The following is a 16,422-nucleotide window of genomic DNA, read 5'->3' as shown; positions in this document are numbered from 1 at the left end:
TCCAACGTGCCTGGTTGTCAAAGCCATCCGGGCACCCGTAGCTGGCCTCACTTTACACCTCTGGAATTATGGGAACCGTAGTTTGCCGAGAACAGAAAGAGAGGGCGAGTGTGAAGGAAGAAGATAGGCAGGCAGGGAGTGGGAGGACAGACAATAGTTGCCAGGGATGCCCATTACACTAATAATATGAAACGATTTATATGGTAAAATCTAAGGATACAAATATATATATATACATAATATTTACATCATATTTGGTAAATGTTCAGGCCTGTTCTAAAGCAAGTCATTTCTATTTAGGTAAAAGTATATATAATATAATAGTGCAGAGGGCAAAACAGCTATACTGAATTTGCAGTCAAAGATTTTTTTTTTTAACCAACCGCTCACTTTTTCTACTCCTTTTCTTTAGACTAACTGGAAATAGTGTTCACTTAAAGTAAAATAATAACAATGAGAGATACAGTAGATTGAGTATGTGATTGGTTTTGTCATTACGTTACATTAAAAAAAAAACATACACATAGAATAAGAGACTTGTCTTAAACAAAGATATCTGATCTTTATTGCAATAACATGTCAGGGGAATTTCAGCATAAAGGTTACATTCTTGTCAAGGAAATACAATAAAAACACTATCTTTCCGAAGACCATACTGACACTGACTTTCCTCCTTTATGTGTAACATTTCACCCTGCCCTCCCAATGGATGAAAACTGTATACATGTTAACTAAATATAGAAGTCTTTGTGATGCAGATATATCCAAGTTAAATTAACAACAAAAAAGACGGTTCATTTAAAAATTTCATACAATTTATCAGACAAACAAAGAGCATTCCTCACCATCTCTCTGACTGGCTAAAATAGTATTAAAGGCACTTAAATCTAAAAAAACCTTATTTTGAACATAATTGGACACATGTTGATAGTTTAGACATGGATTTGGGATCAGTTCAACAGCCTTTTTTATTTAAAATACCCTGAAAAGGTTGAAAATGTTCAGGTAAAATAGGAGCAGCCATCTTCTTAAATCCCACACAGACGTTTGTGGAGTGCCTGAACATGATCTATTCAGACACCACACAGGTTCATGAGGTTCATTTAAACATTTTCCAACTGTTGTCTGACAACCTGTTGCGCCTGTGATCCTTTCATATAGAACATATTTATGTCAGATTTGACCCACTAAAGCGCTCTTCTTAGAAAGAGGAATCAAAGGACCTGAACATATATGGCAGCTGAATAGATCATGTACCAACTCGACTGCCCCCACCCCAACACAACCATCTACATCTTCTTTCAGTTCCTTGTTGTCATGGTTACAGAGTAAAGCAACATTACTGCAAGGCCTGAGCAGCAGAGCTCCGACTCTGCTCTTCAACATGGTTGACTGATCTGTCCCAAATGGGCTGCAGTGATCATGAACAAAAAGAGGAACTTGTCTTTAAAAAATTAAACAAGGCAATCATATGTTTCTTTATATTTGTGTGTGTGTGTGTGTGTGTGTGTGTGTGTGTCACAATAAAAAGCATGTACATGTAAGTCACAATATGCCAGTCGGCATGTTCATGTGTATGTTTCTATGTCTCTGTCTTTCTCTGTTTGTCCGGTTATTGCTTCACATCTCTCCGATGTGTGTGCACTTTTCACAGGTTTTCTCCAGGCTGGTACTGCGGCTCTGTGGCAGTGAAGTAATCCTCCAGGAAGGACTGCAGGTACTCGAAAGTGTGCCTCTCATCGGCCTCCCGCCTCCAGCACTGCAGCATCAGTTCATGGAGTGAGGAGGGGCAGCCTGGGGCACAGGGCATTCGGTAGCCCCTTTCCACCTGCTCCAACACCTCTCGGTTGTTCATGCCTAAAGGAATGGAGAAGGGAGGGGAGAGAGTGAGGGGTGTTCAGAGAAAGAGGGTTCGATTAAAAACAGGAATAATCTCTAAATAACATTTAAACCGCTTTATGATCAAAGAATATAATCAAAAATATGTAATAAAGTGTGAAGTCTTATAAGAACACTGAGCAACATGTTGACATCATTCAAACACTGAACAGCCGTAATGGCGACATGCCTGAACATCTGTTTTAGGATTTTATTTTATGTGTTTATTTTTACTACAACATGTCTGTTTTTAATATTCCTTATCATGGCATTGTTGTTTCAGTTATTGTAACAATCTTAAATATGCTTCTAATCTTATGTGTTTTGCGATCCTTGATTATTCGCCTCATAATTTATGTAATTTGTTATAAGTCTGTCTAATATGTTTTGTAGACTCTGTAAACTGTTTTATGTTGTGTGAGGTGCTGCTATATTGAGCAGGATTGTTCTGTAAAAGAGCTGCTTAATCTCAGTGAATAAAGATCTTTTTAAATGAATAAAGTTATATTATGACATTATAATAGGCGACAACTCCACATTTAAAACATCTGACGTAAAGGAATGAAAAACTCCTACCTAAAATATCTTCAAAAAATTCAAAATAAAAAATACTATTCATTAATCCATATATTTTGTTCAAACAGTAATGATTGATGTCAGTGTATCAATATTATATTAAATTAAACTATTGTGATTTACTGCAGCATCAGTTAAGTATTCAAATCAATTCTTAAGGCCTTACAGTTAAACCAGGAATGTTTGGGCGGGGAAACGGCATGATCTGTGTGCTAATTTGCACAGCAGGGTGGCAGGCGCTTAAGACAGGGAATAAGAAATATGCTCCCCTCCCTCTCCATCTACTTTTGAAGTACTGCTGCCATAAAGTCTCCAGTGGAGCTGCTCAGTGACCAACAGCGCTGTGATGCAGTTTGTTCTGGGTGAGAATGTAAGTGAACACTCTCTGTTGTCATCTGCAACATGTTTTGATGTTGAATAGCGACAAAATACATAATCCTGGAGAAATGTTACTGCCTAAAGTAATAAACCAGTTGCAACTAAATAAACATATTTTTAAACAGGCAAGAATCATCTGGTACCTGGGTACGGCACACGTCCCTTCGTGATTAACTCGGTTAGTAGGATGCCAAAGCTCCAGACATCTGACTTGATGGTAAAGCGTCCATACAGTGCAGCTTCTGGAGCCGTCCACTTGATGGGGAACTTCGCCCCTGAAACCATGGCAACACAGTGAAGATGCATAATCATATAATTAGGATAGGTTATATATAAAAATATAGGTATGGAGGCAGAGGCAAACACTCTTAATCATTGCAATGAAGAAGCGTGGCTCTCTGCCTGTGTCTCTCATGCACACATACATACACAGCTGAGTTACTATCACATCCTGTTACCTTGTCTGGCTGTGTACTCATTGTCCTCAATGAGCCTAGCCAGGCCAAAGTCAGCGATCTTGCACACCAGATTGTCTCCAACCAGGATGTTGGCTGCTCGCAGGTCACGGTGGATGTAATTCATCCTCTCGATGTACGCCATTCCAGCTGCAATCTACAGTATAAACAAAAAAAGAGCTGAAGGGAGGGCAAGTATATGTGTCCGTCTAGTCATTTTGTGTCTTTATCCGTGTGTGTCTTTATTTGTGTGTGTGTGTGTGTGTGTGTGTGTGTGTGTTAAACTAACCTGGGCAGCCATGTCCACCAGCTGAGGCAGTTTCAGACCCTGCCCCTCCCCATCTTTTAGAAAGTCCAGCAAACTTCCTGGAAATGAGATAGATGACTGATCTCTTACACTTCCTGTGGTTAACTATTGTCTACCAGATACCGCACTGTGTATCGCAGCATGAACAAAATACAGTATGTAATAGTTACCCTCCTATTAGGCTAAAGATGCTTAGTAAATGATTGTATTCCCTTTAGCATAGACACATCCAAATTCCAACTTTTGTATCATTTGAATATTAAAGAAATTGTATGTGGCGAATATTTTGCCTGCTCCTGGCCACCTCCACAGGGAGGTCAAAGGCCCTATGCTTTAAAACTGACTTCATATTTAAAACAAATCTCTCTGGTCACAACATCACCCTTCTGCCAAATTTTCTCTTGCCTTTTTTTTCTTAATTTTCAATATTAATATTTGTTATCCCTGCCAAGGAGTTGATGTGTTCATTATCAACTGTTTGTCTGCTCTGTGCTGAGCAGGATATCTCTAATTTGCACAGTTTTTTAAATGGTAGAAAGTTATGCCACAGGGAAAAGAACAAGTGATTATTTCTTGGTGCAGGTCTGCATCCAGGCTGACTTCTGAAAACTGTGTTAACAATTTTTTACATGCGAGGATGCAAATGAAGATTTAAAAAAGAATGAAGATATTCTATTATTAAAATAACAAATCAGGATGACAGTAGAGATGTGCTCTCTCTGATTTATATTTTCATCATTTCATCAAACTACACTTTAAAAAAGACACACTTAATGTCCAATTTCCGTGGAGCTCTCTTTTCAGAGTCAGTAAGGTCTCCACCTAACTGCAGTAACTCACACTGTACCTACAGTATGTCACAGGTGTGACAGTTTACACAGCCTGATACCTTGGCTCATGAACTCGGTGATAATGTAGATGGGCTCCTCAGACACGACGGCGTAAAGCTGCACCAGCTTGTCGTGGCGGAGTCTCTTCATGATCTGAGCCTCCTCCAGGAAGGCCTCAGGGGACATGGTTCCCGGCTTCAGAGTCTTCACCGCTACCTTGGTGGTGCCGTTCCACATGCCTAGCATACATACAAGAACAAGTTAATACACAGACAGTACGTGGACACACACAAACACATACTGTGCAAGCAAACACACCTATTTCTCTGGCATACACACAAGGGAATGGCTTTATATACAGTACATATACAGGGACACAAACACCCACACAGACATGTATGCTGTAAATATTAAAAAAAACACAGTAAAACAAGGAACTACGCATGCCCAAGCACAGGCACACGGCTGTAATTAGCACACACACACATACACACTATAAAAATCCTGATGCATGCAAACGATTATTATTTTGGAGTGCATGCATGACATGAGACAGGGTGATGTTAGATGGGAGGGATATAGGGAGGTTTACTGGTCTTACGTCAACACCAGCAGTACCTGAGTTACATGGACAGGCACAGAGCTCTGCTGGCTTCAGGGAGAAACTCTGTATGACTCAGAAACTCACACTGAGATTTAGTCAGGGAAATTGTATTACCACTTTGGCAATAAAATGGCATTAGGTGTAACTGTAAATATGCACATCCTTAGATTACCTGACATAGATAGGATAGCCACAGCCAGAGCACTATTAACAGTCTTTGCTACAGGACAGTAACAGACACTGCAGAGGACAATGCTGGACAGACAGTTTTCCCTCTGAGCCTGCAGAGGGCGTCACAGGTCAGAGGTGTCAGTCTCACCCATCCACACGTCCCCGAAACAGCCCTGACCCAGCTTCCTTTGCATGGACAGCGTTTCCCTGGACACCTCCCAGGCATCCCGCCCAAGACCCATGGTGAGCGGGGTGGAGTTGGGGCAGGGCTTGGTCAGGAAATAACACAGCCCATCATTAGAGCCTGTTAGGCAGGGGAGGGAGGGAGGAGTAAAGGAGGGTGAAGATGTAGGAAAAAAGAAGTGAGGAGGGAGGAGCGGGTAATGGATAATGGGAGTAAAAAGGTGTGGTAATGGGTGAAAAGATGGAAGAAAGATGGGTTGGGGGTGACAAAAAGATAGGTTGAGATGATGAAACATGCACATGCAACAGCAGGGAAGGAGGGGCACAACTCTGCACACCTGGATGTAAAACACAACCTATTATATTTTAATTTATCAGCCGCTGCCTCTGTGTAATTTTATTGTATTCAAGAATTTTTTTTATGGATTTGTTTCTTGGCCACATTATTTATTCAACGCATACATTTTAAAAACTTGTCCAGACAACAGCTAACTATATGTGTGTGTTGTCTATGACTGTGGGGTCCAATCCACAGGTACTTTTTGTTGCAGCTAAAGGCAGACACTCTGAACAATACAGACAGATAAACAGATATTTACAGTGTATCTGTATGTGAGCACACAAGTGTCACCAGAAATCCACCGGAAATACACCAGAAATCCTTACTGATGTTCTTGTCAACTGAACACAGCCTAGACTGAGGTATACTATACAGGATGTATCTGCTCCTGTTTTAATCCTTTTTTTAAATCCAGGTTTGCTCCTGCTGTCACCTTCCCCCCTGCGAAACAGTCCCACCAGTCCTACCCATCCAGACTTCTCCAAACTGGCCATTGCCCAGTTTCTTAATCAGCTGGAGGGATTCACGGGGAATCTCCCACATATCCTTGGTCTTCACAGATAAATCAGCCAGCTTAGGCATGCCCCGCTTACAGCTGCCAATCAAACGGCAGCACAGTCCCGCTGCTCTCTCTGAGAGAGAGAGGAAAGACAACAGGCAGGCGAAGGGGAAAAAGAAAAACAAGAAAACAAAGAAAAAGGCAGCAAATGCGATTAAGAAAGAACAAGACAGGTTGCTCATGTGCTTCTGCAACTGACAGGTAATCCAAAAACGGAGGCACAAATGCACAAGGAAGATTCAGCAAAACAGACTTTAAAACACACATTCTGAGCAGCAGTATCATGTACAGATACAAAAAAAGCAGTGATATACAGCAGCAAAAAAGCATTATCAATCAATGTGTCAGAACAGCTTTGCTATATCAGCACAAGCCACTAGAGGTCAGATTTACACTGACAGAGAGCAGAGGAAGTGAAGGGTGTTAACCCTGTTTGTTTGACCAACTCTGAGCAAAGCTTGAAGTCACTGAGTCAAAGTATTAATTAAGAAGAGACAGAATGAGACTTGAATTTTCTCTTGCAGTTGAGCAGAGAATGATAACAAATGTAAATACATTTAAGAAGAAGGGCAAACTTTGAAAAATGAAGATACATTGGCAAAACAGTTTCTTTACTCTGTAGAAGGAGAAGAAAAAGTATGAATCTGTGTTCTTGTGTGTGTGTTTACATGTTTTACCTGTGTAGTGCTCCACCAGCTGCTGCACGGTATCAAACTGTGATCTCGTGGTTATATAGTAGCCACCATTGTCCAGTTTGCGGATCTTATAGTGCTTGACGTGCTCTCCCTTGGCGTCGTCCCAGTCACGGATAGAAAGAGAGTAAGCACCTGATGGGAGGGAAGGAGGAGAGAGTCAAAAAGAGAGAAAAATTAAAAGCTTTTACATATGTAGAGCGGTAAGCCTCTGTTCAGTGTTTGTGTGTCTATGTACGCGTATGTGTGGTCTCCTCACCTTTTGTGGTCTCACTTTCTCGTATGAGAAAAGTTCCCCTCTGGTTGCCATGGCCCAGCAGCTGTCTTTCCGCATCCTTCCTCCCCATCTTCCCAAAATACCACCTGTCACCATGACAACAACACCCAGGTCACCACTGCAGCACATACTTTGACCTCCACCCCACATGACCACGTGTCAAACACTGAGAGTATAAATGTCTTCTTTTTTTTTTAACATATGAACTCTAACACGAGAGCAGCATAGCTTTCTCTTCTGTGTGTGTGTGTGTGTGTGTGTGTGTGTGTGTGTGTGTGTGTGTGTGTGTGTGTGTGTGTGTGTGTGTGTGTGTGTGTGTGTGTGTGTGATGTGTGATGTGTGTGTGTGTGTGTGTTTGTGCACTCACTCCTCGGCTTGTATGGAGTCAACAGGAGCTACATAGTTGGAGGGGATATAACCTGAGTTGCCAGTGTCCAAAGACCGAGCCTCCCACCAGTCGCCCTCTCTGAAACACACAAATAGCAAATAACATGCATGATGGCATTTTCTTGTAGACACAGAGCAGGTCACATATACTGTGTTTTGGAACATCTGGGGTAAGTGGACAGTCAGCACACAGTCCAATATATTACACAATACAAGATTTAATACTTCACTTTTTTTTATTTAAAGTTAGAAAATAAACTATAACAGCACAAAAAGGCCAGAAATTTGACATAAATTGCTGACCAGTCTAAAAATAATCTCATTTGTAAATGTATAAGTTGTTGGGGGTTTTTTAAAGCACTTTTTTAACAAGCGGATTGTCATCACTTATGTATTCCATCATACGCCATACTTTTTAATTTTTAGGATTGTAATTATTAAACTTGTCATTCTATTCTGTGTGTTTTGTTGAGATGTATGTGTTTGTGTGTGCTCTGCTGCTCGTAGATAAAAAAAAGTTATTTAAATTGAGCTGACTTCAGTGTAAACACATCGCCACAACAGTTTGCCACAAACCCAAATTCAAACATTTTCATACAAACTGATTTTTGGTTTTCAGCGTAAGACAGGATTAAAGACTGTATGCTTGTCAATATCACCAGGCAGCAAATGAGACCTCCGACAGTTCACAGTGTTAATGGATGACATTTAATTGCAGCCTCTAAAATTTAATGTATGCAAACAAAAATAATTACCTTTGGGAGTCATAACTGAACTCATTTAACACTGATCATATATACATTTTGTGGTTGTTTTCACCATCTGTAAACAGATGTGATTATAATATAGCTGTGTTAATATCCATTTGTACTCACGTGTTGTTGATGATCTGAAATTTCTCTCCTTTCTGGAAAGTGAGGTCATCTTCTGTGCGAGCATCATAATCATACAGAGCTATGAAGAGTGTGACTCCGCCACCTGTGCATGAATATGAAAAACACACAGACACACCCAAACACACACACATAAAACAAGAAAAAGAGGAATCAGTTTCCAGTAATACATTTCAATTCATATCACTGAATGTTAACAATCACCTAGAGGTGTTGCTGTTTTAAGAGGGTTTAAAATGTTTTAATGCTTAAATACAACAACTCAAGAAGGCCAACTAAAGAGAAAAATGCTTCATGTCCAAACAATATTTGACTTTATATTAATATATGTGGTTTTGTTGTTTTTTCACTTCTTTTGCCTTGGACAGAGGACTGTGTTCGTGTGTGCAGACAATGCTTAATTGACATTTGCCTTATCCTCTTATTACTGTTGTCGTACATGTTAGGTTGGGTGAAGTTACACCTTTATCATTCTTACTTGTTCATGAGGTTTGCTCTGCCCAACTTAAACCTGACCAGAGGTCTAATTAGCCAGAACAAGTGAAAACACACAAAATTACAATAATGTTTTTTTTCTTATTTTAATGACACATTTCAAGACACTTAACCTGCATGTAAGGTATATTGTATTATACTAAAGGTATATTGTAAAATTAATATAAGAGGATATCAAGACCATTTTACTTGGATCTCTTGTACACACACATATACACACACACACACACACACATACGTCCACAAACAGACTCAATGTCCTACTTGTTACACCTCCAGGCCGCTGCTGCGTGTTGGCATTTGGGAAGATGCTACTGGCTGAGAAACCCTTGTTGAAGTCTGGGATGGTCTGAGTGGGGTCAGGACAGTAACGGCCTTGAGTCAAGCCTGCAGACAACCCTCCACCCGCGTTGTTAAGATTCAGATCTGTAATGTCTACTGCTGCTGATGATGTTGCTGCTGCTTTGGCGGACTTCTTCTGCTTGCAACAGGCACACCCCATAATAACCTGTACAGAGACAGCATCTGTGAAAACTGCAGCAGTAAAGGTACACACCAAAGCTTCCAATGTGTTAATGTCAGTTTTCTTCTCTCTGCTGCAATAATAGTGATTCAAGCTGAGTGCACACTTCCTAAAAGCCTATTTTTAATGTACTTGTTTTTAGATAACAACAAAGGTTAGTTTGGAATAAAAAAAAGGATGGAATATAAAAAACTAAAAAAGCACAGTCTGTTTAAAGTCATTTAGTATTTCACATCCATAAAGTAGGGGTGCTAAAAAAGAGACTTTTTTTAATGGTCAACATTGAAGAAGAGGCCAAGGTGCTCTGACTTTTATGCGCTAGATTGAGTCCAAAAACAAAAACATCACATCCTAAATTTCCCATAATGATAATTTTAAAACCCTCTTTCAAACTCCACATTCACAGTTTGAAATGCAAGCTTTCCTTTAAAAATTTACATCACCCGACCTATTTTTTCAAATTATTAAAAGCCACAGAGACATTACATTTCACTGGCTAAGTGCTCCTTGTGACGGGTAAACGGAACCATATGTGTAAAATTGGTGGAGTAACCCTTTAATTACTGCAATTACTGAACTACTTAATTAAATACAGAACTAAATCTGGTGGAATAAACAAATTGAGGTTACTAAAAGTAATTGATCTGCCTTAATTGCTGCCTACGTGAGCAAAACCTGAGACTTCAAACAGAACCTGATAGAAAATGAAAGTGACACGCATTAACAGCATGCAGGAGGTCACTGTGGTGGAAAAAAATAGAGAGAACTGTGAAGAGAGAAGTTAGAAACTTTAAATAAAGAACATAACTTCCCTGAAACAGGAGGGGGAGGCGGAGGAGCGAAAGGGAGGTGGGGGTGGGGGTGGTGGTGAACGCAAAGGCAGGAAGGTGGAGAACACAGCAGGAGAAGTTAACTTTTTCCTCACCTGATGTCTTCCTCTGTCAGATCATCTGTCAATCACCATCGCCACTAGAAGAATAAAAACAAAAAGAGGGAAAGAGAGGGAAGAGGTGAGTGACAAGGGTTGGAACAAGAGAGCGGGGCAAGAGAGGAATGAGTGACAGAGAACCAGAGAGGGAAAAGGTGGTGAAGAATGTGAGAGAAGGGCTCAAGAGCAGTAAAGCGTGAATAAAGAGACGCGTGAAGGGAGACGCGAGGAGACAGAGGAGTTCGAAGAAAAAAAAAGAGACAGCTCGAAATAAGGAAAGACAGAGAGATGTGAGGTTAGCCACTTCCCTTTTGCTTTACAGTTTCGAGAGGGGGTGCTCAGTCACTCTCTTTGGTCAACAGCTGTGTGTGTGTGTGTGTGAGTTTGGGTTTGTGGTGAAATAGATCATAAATGTCATCATTAGACAGGGGTAACTGACTCTAAGTGACAGTCACTGACAATGTGAAATGCATTTCACAGAGATCAGTGTGTCGATGTGCACACATGTACGCAATCCTGACTTCCAGTTTTGAGCGAACCGCATTGTTTCAATAGAACGTGTGTTGACAAAGCAAATGCCGGGGACAAGGACATCAAGAGGAAATAACATACAGACAAGACTGTAAAACATTTTAATTGTGTGCAGAAATGTCGGCACGCGATCCATCAATGCAATCGAGGCGATCCGTCACTTTTTTTTGCAAACTTATTTCTTCATAGAAATCAAAAACTCTCCTGCTAAGTGCCTTCCTTACTCAACAGCACCCTTCAGGGCAAAGGTTAAATACTAGAGCATATCTTCATGAATGTTATTATGTTTAGTTGTTGTTGAAGCCATTTTTGAAAGGTGATGATTCAACTGGAACCAAGGACAAGCCAATTCATCAATTAGTCGCTCGACAGAAAAATAATTGTTGTTGCTGATTGATTCATTGTTAAAGTCATTTTTCTAGCAAAAATTAAGGCTCCAGGAGCTCTAAAACTGTGAGGTATTTCTGCTTTTCTTTGTCATATGTGATAGTTAACTGAAATCTGTCAGTAATTTGACCTGGAAATTATTAGGAGAAGTTTCACTATTTTTATTTTGTAGACCAAACAGAATTAATGGACAATTCAAATACTTACAAGATGCAGAATTAGAGTGGACAAAATATTAGAAACACCTTTAATTTTAATAAAATAAAAGCGAACATCCCCACGGACTCCAGAACAACCATGATGTTGAATCAACAACTCTCTAAAACAGTTTCAGCCTCATTTAACATTATAACCTCATGACAGCAGCATTCATTGCAGGGCTGTAGAATTAGATGGCCTTAGCTTGGTGTATCGAACAACTGAGTGTAGTTACATTGGCCCTGGGATTCAAACTGGCAACCTTTCAAGCTGACTAAACTCCAGCCTGCAGCCACCCCACCTACTGAGGAATGTGAGGGAAGTCACACACAGGAAGAACAATACAGGTTATGGCAGCAAGCGACAAAAAACAAATGTAATTCACTTGCATTATGAAAAAAAAAAAAACAGTGCTCCTTATGAGCAGATTCAAGTTTGTTCCATCGAAACCACAAATTCCCAGAAATTCCTCTCAAGCTTTAAAGCAACACAAGCTATTATGAGCCTCGTCCAGGAGAGTCTGTTGCTCACCCAGAGCAAAATATGCAAAAATGTAACGCGCGCAGAAGCTCGCACGCACACACACACTCATTCACTATCAGGTCAGCCATCAGGAGAGCTACAGGAAGTTAGCACTGTTAGAGTTTCCTGTCCACCCTTCTGATGGCTCCCCCCTTTTCCTGGAAACTGAGGACAGAGTCCATCCATACATACACACGCACACACAGACACACATGCCCGAAGCAGCTGCAGTGCCGCAAACACTCCAACACACACTACTCTTTCCTCTCTGTTGCTGTTTTTCTCTTCTCGTGTTCTCCCTCCTCCCTGCCTGCACCCCTCCAACAATAACCTTTCGTATTCCCTCTGTCCACCCGTCCGCTGCACCTGATCTGCTGCTTTCTTTCTCTCTGTGATAAACCTCAAAAAAGAGAAGTGACAGGGTGTGAAGAAGGCCTCTTTCCTTTCAACCTAATCTGTCATCTGCCCTTTTCTCTCATCTCTTCCCTCTCTTTGCGTTTCTAAGATTGGCAGATGACCACAGACAGGATCAGCGCAATAACAAGGATATGTATTCAGACACACAGACGTACAGTCACTGTTGCTTCATTGGGTCCCTGTTCTCTCTCACTTGCCTGTCTACTTCTCTGCACACAAAAACTGTGATGCAACATAAATAGCACAGCATAATTGAGTTGAACTGAGGTGTTCACATACGCAAAAACAAAGAACATTTTAACATTTAGGCCTCTGGACAAAGGTCTCACCATGCACGTATGCACAGCGAGCTAAAAAAAACTGGTATAAAACTTGCTACTTTACTGCACCAATGCTTATCACGCAGAGTAATTTAAGGACCTACTAAGTTCCTCTTTGCCACCTGAAACCAAGTAACGAAAATGAGATGTACACAGATATAGCGTTCCGTTTAGGAAGAATTAAACCAGAAATTCCTTATTTTAAAGGGCGCAAGTTTGAAATGATATCCTTTAGTGAGACATAAAGGTGTGTATATGGTGTGTAACTTATACAGTGACTGTCACAACTGTATTTGTCTGTCAATATCTTCAAATCTGCATGTGGTTCAACAACCCTGACAAAAGTATTTCCCCTGTTTGCTGTGTGAAAACTAAACTTCTCTTCACTGGCTGACTGCTGACCGTCACAACAGACTTTTATTAGCTGTCTGGCAAGCGCTCACAAAGAAATAATTTTAATACACTGTGAAACAGAAGTGGCTTCCTCTGGTGAGGAGAAGTGCGGTGCTCGTTTGCGATAACTGTCTACAACAAGAGCTCTTTTATACCACAGACTAGCACTTGGTATTCAGTAGATATTGGCTAAGCATTAGTGTTAATGACTTTGTGTTTGTTTTTTTAAGACAACAAGTTATTTTCTCTTCTATCACCGGTTGTATGAAGTCATGCAAATAGTTTTGGTTTTATTTACGCTGGTTTTGTAATGTCCTCTTCCACCCCAATGGCGACATAGCTGTCAATAGTATTCACTGGAATTTCTTTATAGTGAGGAAATAATTTCTGTGAAAGGTCCAGAGTAACATAGACACTTGAACCGAAGACAAGTTCAAATATATTTTATTTACCACACTGCTAGTTTGGTATAATTCATTTCAGCACAGATAGAGTAGCTGTAATAAAATTGAAATTCTGAGATGTAATGTGTTAATACTTTAAGTACCACAAATGAAATTTACTTTGCCTCCATCGTATTTAAGTGAAGGCAGAAATCTTTGAGATGAATGTGTCAAAAATCTGGACAAATGAAACTCAAACTATCTGCTCAACTATCAGTTTTACTAGAGGTGAGAAAATATGCTCTTTTGAGATTTGGGTGACCGTCTTATAAAAAAAAATCACAGAAGACTAAATTGAAGGATATTTTGTACACAATATAAGGAAGCAAAGACATTCTGGCCTACAAAGCATCAGCTTGCTTTCTGTGCAAAATTACAATAACATCACCCTCACCGTCGTCACACTCACAAACACCCGAATCCAAGTGACACACCCTTTCCTGCACAGTGGACAGCAGATAAGCGGTCCCAGTGAGGGAATTCACCGCGAGAACACATTGAAACACAAATACACACACATACACACAATTGTTCAGATCTGGAGAGTTTCTGTGCTTTCACTCCAAATCAGGTTTCCTCTCCTCCTTCTTCTCATCTCTTCATTTCTTCAGTTCTTACCTTTCTTTTCTGGCCTTACTCCCCTGTCTTTCTGCCTGACTCTGACTCCCGCATTTGCAGGAAGCCCCACAGGATGCAGAGTGTGAGTGGGGCAGGGATGATAGGACAATGGGAAGCAGGCTGTCACCAAACCCTCACACACATAACATACACAGAAATGAGAGGGAGAAAACTGGAGGGGGGATGGGGGGGGGTGGGGGGGGGGGTGGGGGGGGGGTGGAAAAGTAAGGTGGCTCGGTCATCAGGACATCCTGTTTCCACATGATGTCGTCATGTCCTCCAGATACAGACTAAGGAGGCTTTAAGGAATGCATTCATCAACTTGTACATGAAGTGAGTTACAGACACTTTCTGAAGCGTTTGGGGGTTAAGGGACCAACAAGAAGCAGAAGTCAAGCTACAAAACAGAACATGACAGATTCATCAGACCAGCCCATCCAGAGGTGGCCGAGCGTCCCAACATCAGGCTTTCTAAGGCTGCTGCTCATCTTGGTCAAACATTCAACTGTCACAGCCCTCAGCTGCTTGGTGGGAAGGCTGTGTGACGGTAACCGCCATTACTAGATTCCCCCCCCCCCCACTAAAAAAACTAACCACGCCTCCTTCCTTCCTGCCTAGCCCCGAGGCTAAAGACAGGAACTGACCTCGTAAAGAAACAGGAAGTGATGAAGTCCGGCCTTGGACAGCCTAATCGCGTTTTTTCCCCTATCCTATTCTCAAAATTCCACGACAACTAAGTCTTAACACAAACACACAAGCCTCCCTTGCCTTGAAACAAGTGGTGGAACAAACAATCTATTCTGATCATAGAGGATGGAGGTGTCATTACACAACCTCCACCTATACAGACAATCATGATGGAGTAAACACCTACACCAGCCAGAGCCACAGACTCAGACAGACGGACATGTTGAGGATACATGCAGCCTTGCCTTTTCCTCAAGGTGGCTTCCTGCAGGCGTACTGCCAGATAACTCAGTCACATTAAATAAAAGAATAAGATTTTTCTGAGGCAAATATCTTACATAGTCTGACAGAGATGAGATCTTCATCCACAGTGAAAATCCATCACATATTTGAAAAGTGTGCAGCACAGACACAACACTTGACCCCACACCATACAATCAACAAATCCAGACCCTATAATTTAGGCCACTCTTTGACCTTTTGACTTTCTGGATGACACATAGTCGTTCTGTTACAAAAACTGTACAAATAATAGCCATGTCAATAACAAAAGTCTTTCATTTGAGGAAATCGCATCTCATCTCATGGTTTCTACACTTTCGATATTGCAATATTGGTATTTTGATCACCAAACATCAGCATTTCTGGTCCCCGTCCAGCAAAAGAGTGGAAGTATTAGATGCCACACTTGATTAACCACTTCTCAGAAGCAACTGCAACAAACTTCCTTTTATTTTAACTGTGCACTCCAAAGTTACCCAATTATCACAAACACTGAAATCAATAGAGCTCTCATCGTTTAACTGAAAAAATGGTGCAGGAGGCACTGAGGTGGTTGTGGGCTGCTAAAAAAAACCCTTACCTATATTAGGTAATGGTTATTATTTTATTGTTACTTTCAGTGTCCCTTTACTACTCTATTCATTCTATAGTCTAGACCCTGCTACAGAGATGGTGCCTGTGGGCAACTTCCTCCACCCATACCCAAAGATTGAAAAAGTTTATTTTTTTTATCTAACAGACATTGTAGGAATAATAGTTTCCCATATTTCATGTATTATTCAGAAGAGTCCCACTGTCAGCTGAGTGAATCATCAGCTGTTCCTAAAAAAAACAACAAACTAACCCATATCTTTGCTCATTTTAACACTTCAATATTCCATTTTTCAGTTAGTAAGTGATAAACAGAGTAAAACTTACCGGGCGTGAAAATCAATCGTCGTTATCCCTGTCAGTGCTAGCAGGCGCGCGGAGACCGGGACCAGTATCTGAGGAGTCCGGTGGCTCGCGGGGCGCACAGGAGAAAAGCTACGCGCTGCTCAGCAGAGCAAATGAGATGTGAGCGCGCGCCTCGTCCGGAAACCTTGGCGAGTGGACGAATGGCGCGCACGACGAGGTCCACCCCAGAGGGACGCGAGCGCGCAGAGAAG

General features: G+C 41.1%; 1 protein-coding gene across 5 annotated transcripts; it reads right to left on the bottom strand.

Annotated features, from left to right (window-relative positions):
- Positions 1-543: 543 nt before the first annotated feature.
- Positions 544-16,318, bottom strand: yrk (Yes-related kinase). 5 transcript variants are annotated; one of them, XM_062435345.1, is made up of 14 exons: positions 16,193-16,318; positions 10,474-10,517; positions 9,290-9,533; positions 8,513-8,615; positions 7,618-7,716; positions 7,233-7,336; positions 6,959-7,108; positions 6,190-6,354; positions 5,348-5,503; positions 4,484-4,663; positions 3,577-3,653; positions 3,291-3,444; positions 2,976-3,107; positions 544-1,857 (listed from the first exon to the last, which is right to left on the bottom strand). In XM_062435345.1, exons 3-14 carry the CDS (start codon positions 9,525-9,527, stop codon positions 1,649-1,651), a joined length of 1,767 nt encoding a protein of 588 aa, XP_062291329.1. In that variant the 5' UTR covers positions 9,528-9,533; positions 10,474-10,517; positions 16,193-16,318; the 3' UTR covers positions 544-1,648. The 5 variants fall into 5 exon arrangements, with proteins under 5 accessions (XP_062291329.1, XP_062291325.1, XP_062291327.1 ...); XM_062435341.1 differs by lacking the exon at positions 5,348-5,503; XM_062435343.1 differs by lacking the exon at positions 6,190-6,354.
- Between the last annotated feature and the right edge of the window lie 104 nt (positions 16,319-16,422).

This window comes from Scomber scombrus, chromosome 16 (genome assembly GCF_963691925.1).
Source record: "Scomber scombrus chromosome 16, fScoSco1.1, whole genome shotgun sequence".
NCBI classification, from domain to species: domain Eukaryota; kingdom Metazoa; phylum Chordata; class Actinopteri; order Scombriformes; family Scombridae; genus Scomber; species Scomber scombrus.
Note: the sequence above shows the minus strand (reverse complement) of the source record. Positions and strands in the feature narration are given on the sequence as shown.

Bases quoted from the DNA above. Each gene is read 5' to 3' on its own strand.
- yrk (XM_062435345.1), bottom strand. From the start codon at position 9,527: ATGGGGTGTGCCTGTTGCAAGCAGAAGAAGTCCGCCAAAGCAGCAGCA. The intron at 7,717-8,512 runs GTGAGTACAAAT...TGTGTGTTTCAG, and splicing joins TTTCAGATCATCAACAACAC to AGAGGGCGACTGGTGGGAGG. The intron at 4,664-5,347 runs GTGAGACTGACA...TATGTATGCTAG, and splicing joins TTTCGGGGACGTGTGGATGG to GCATGTGGAACGGCACCACC.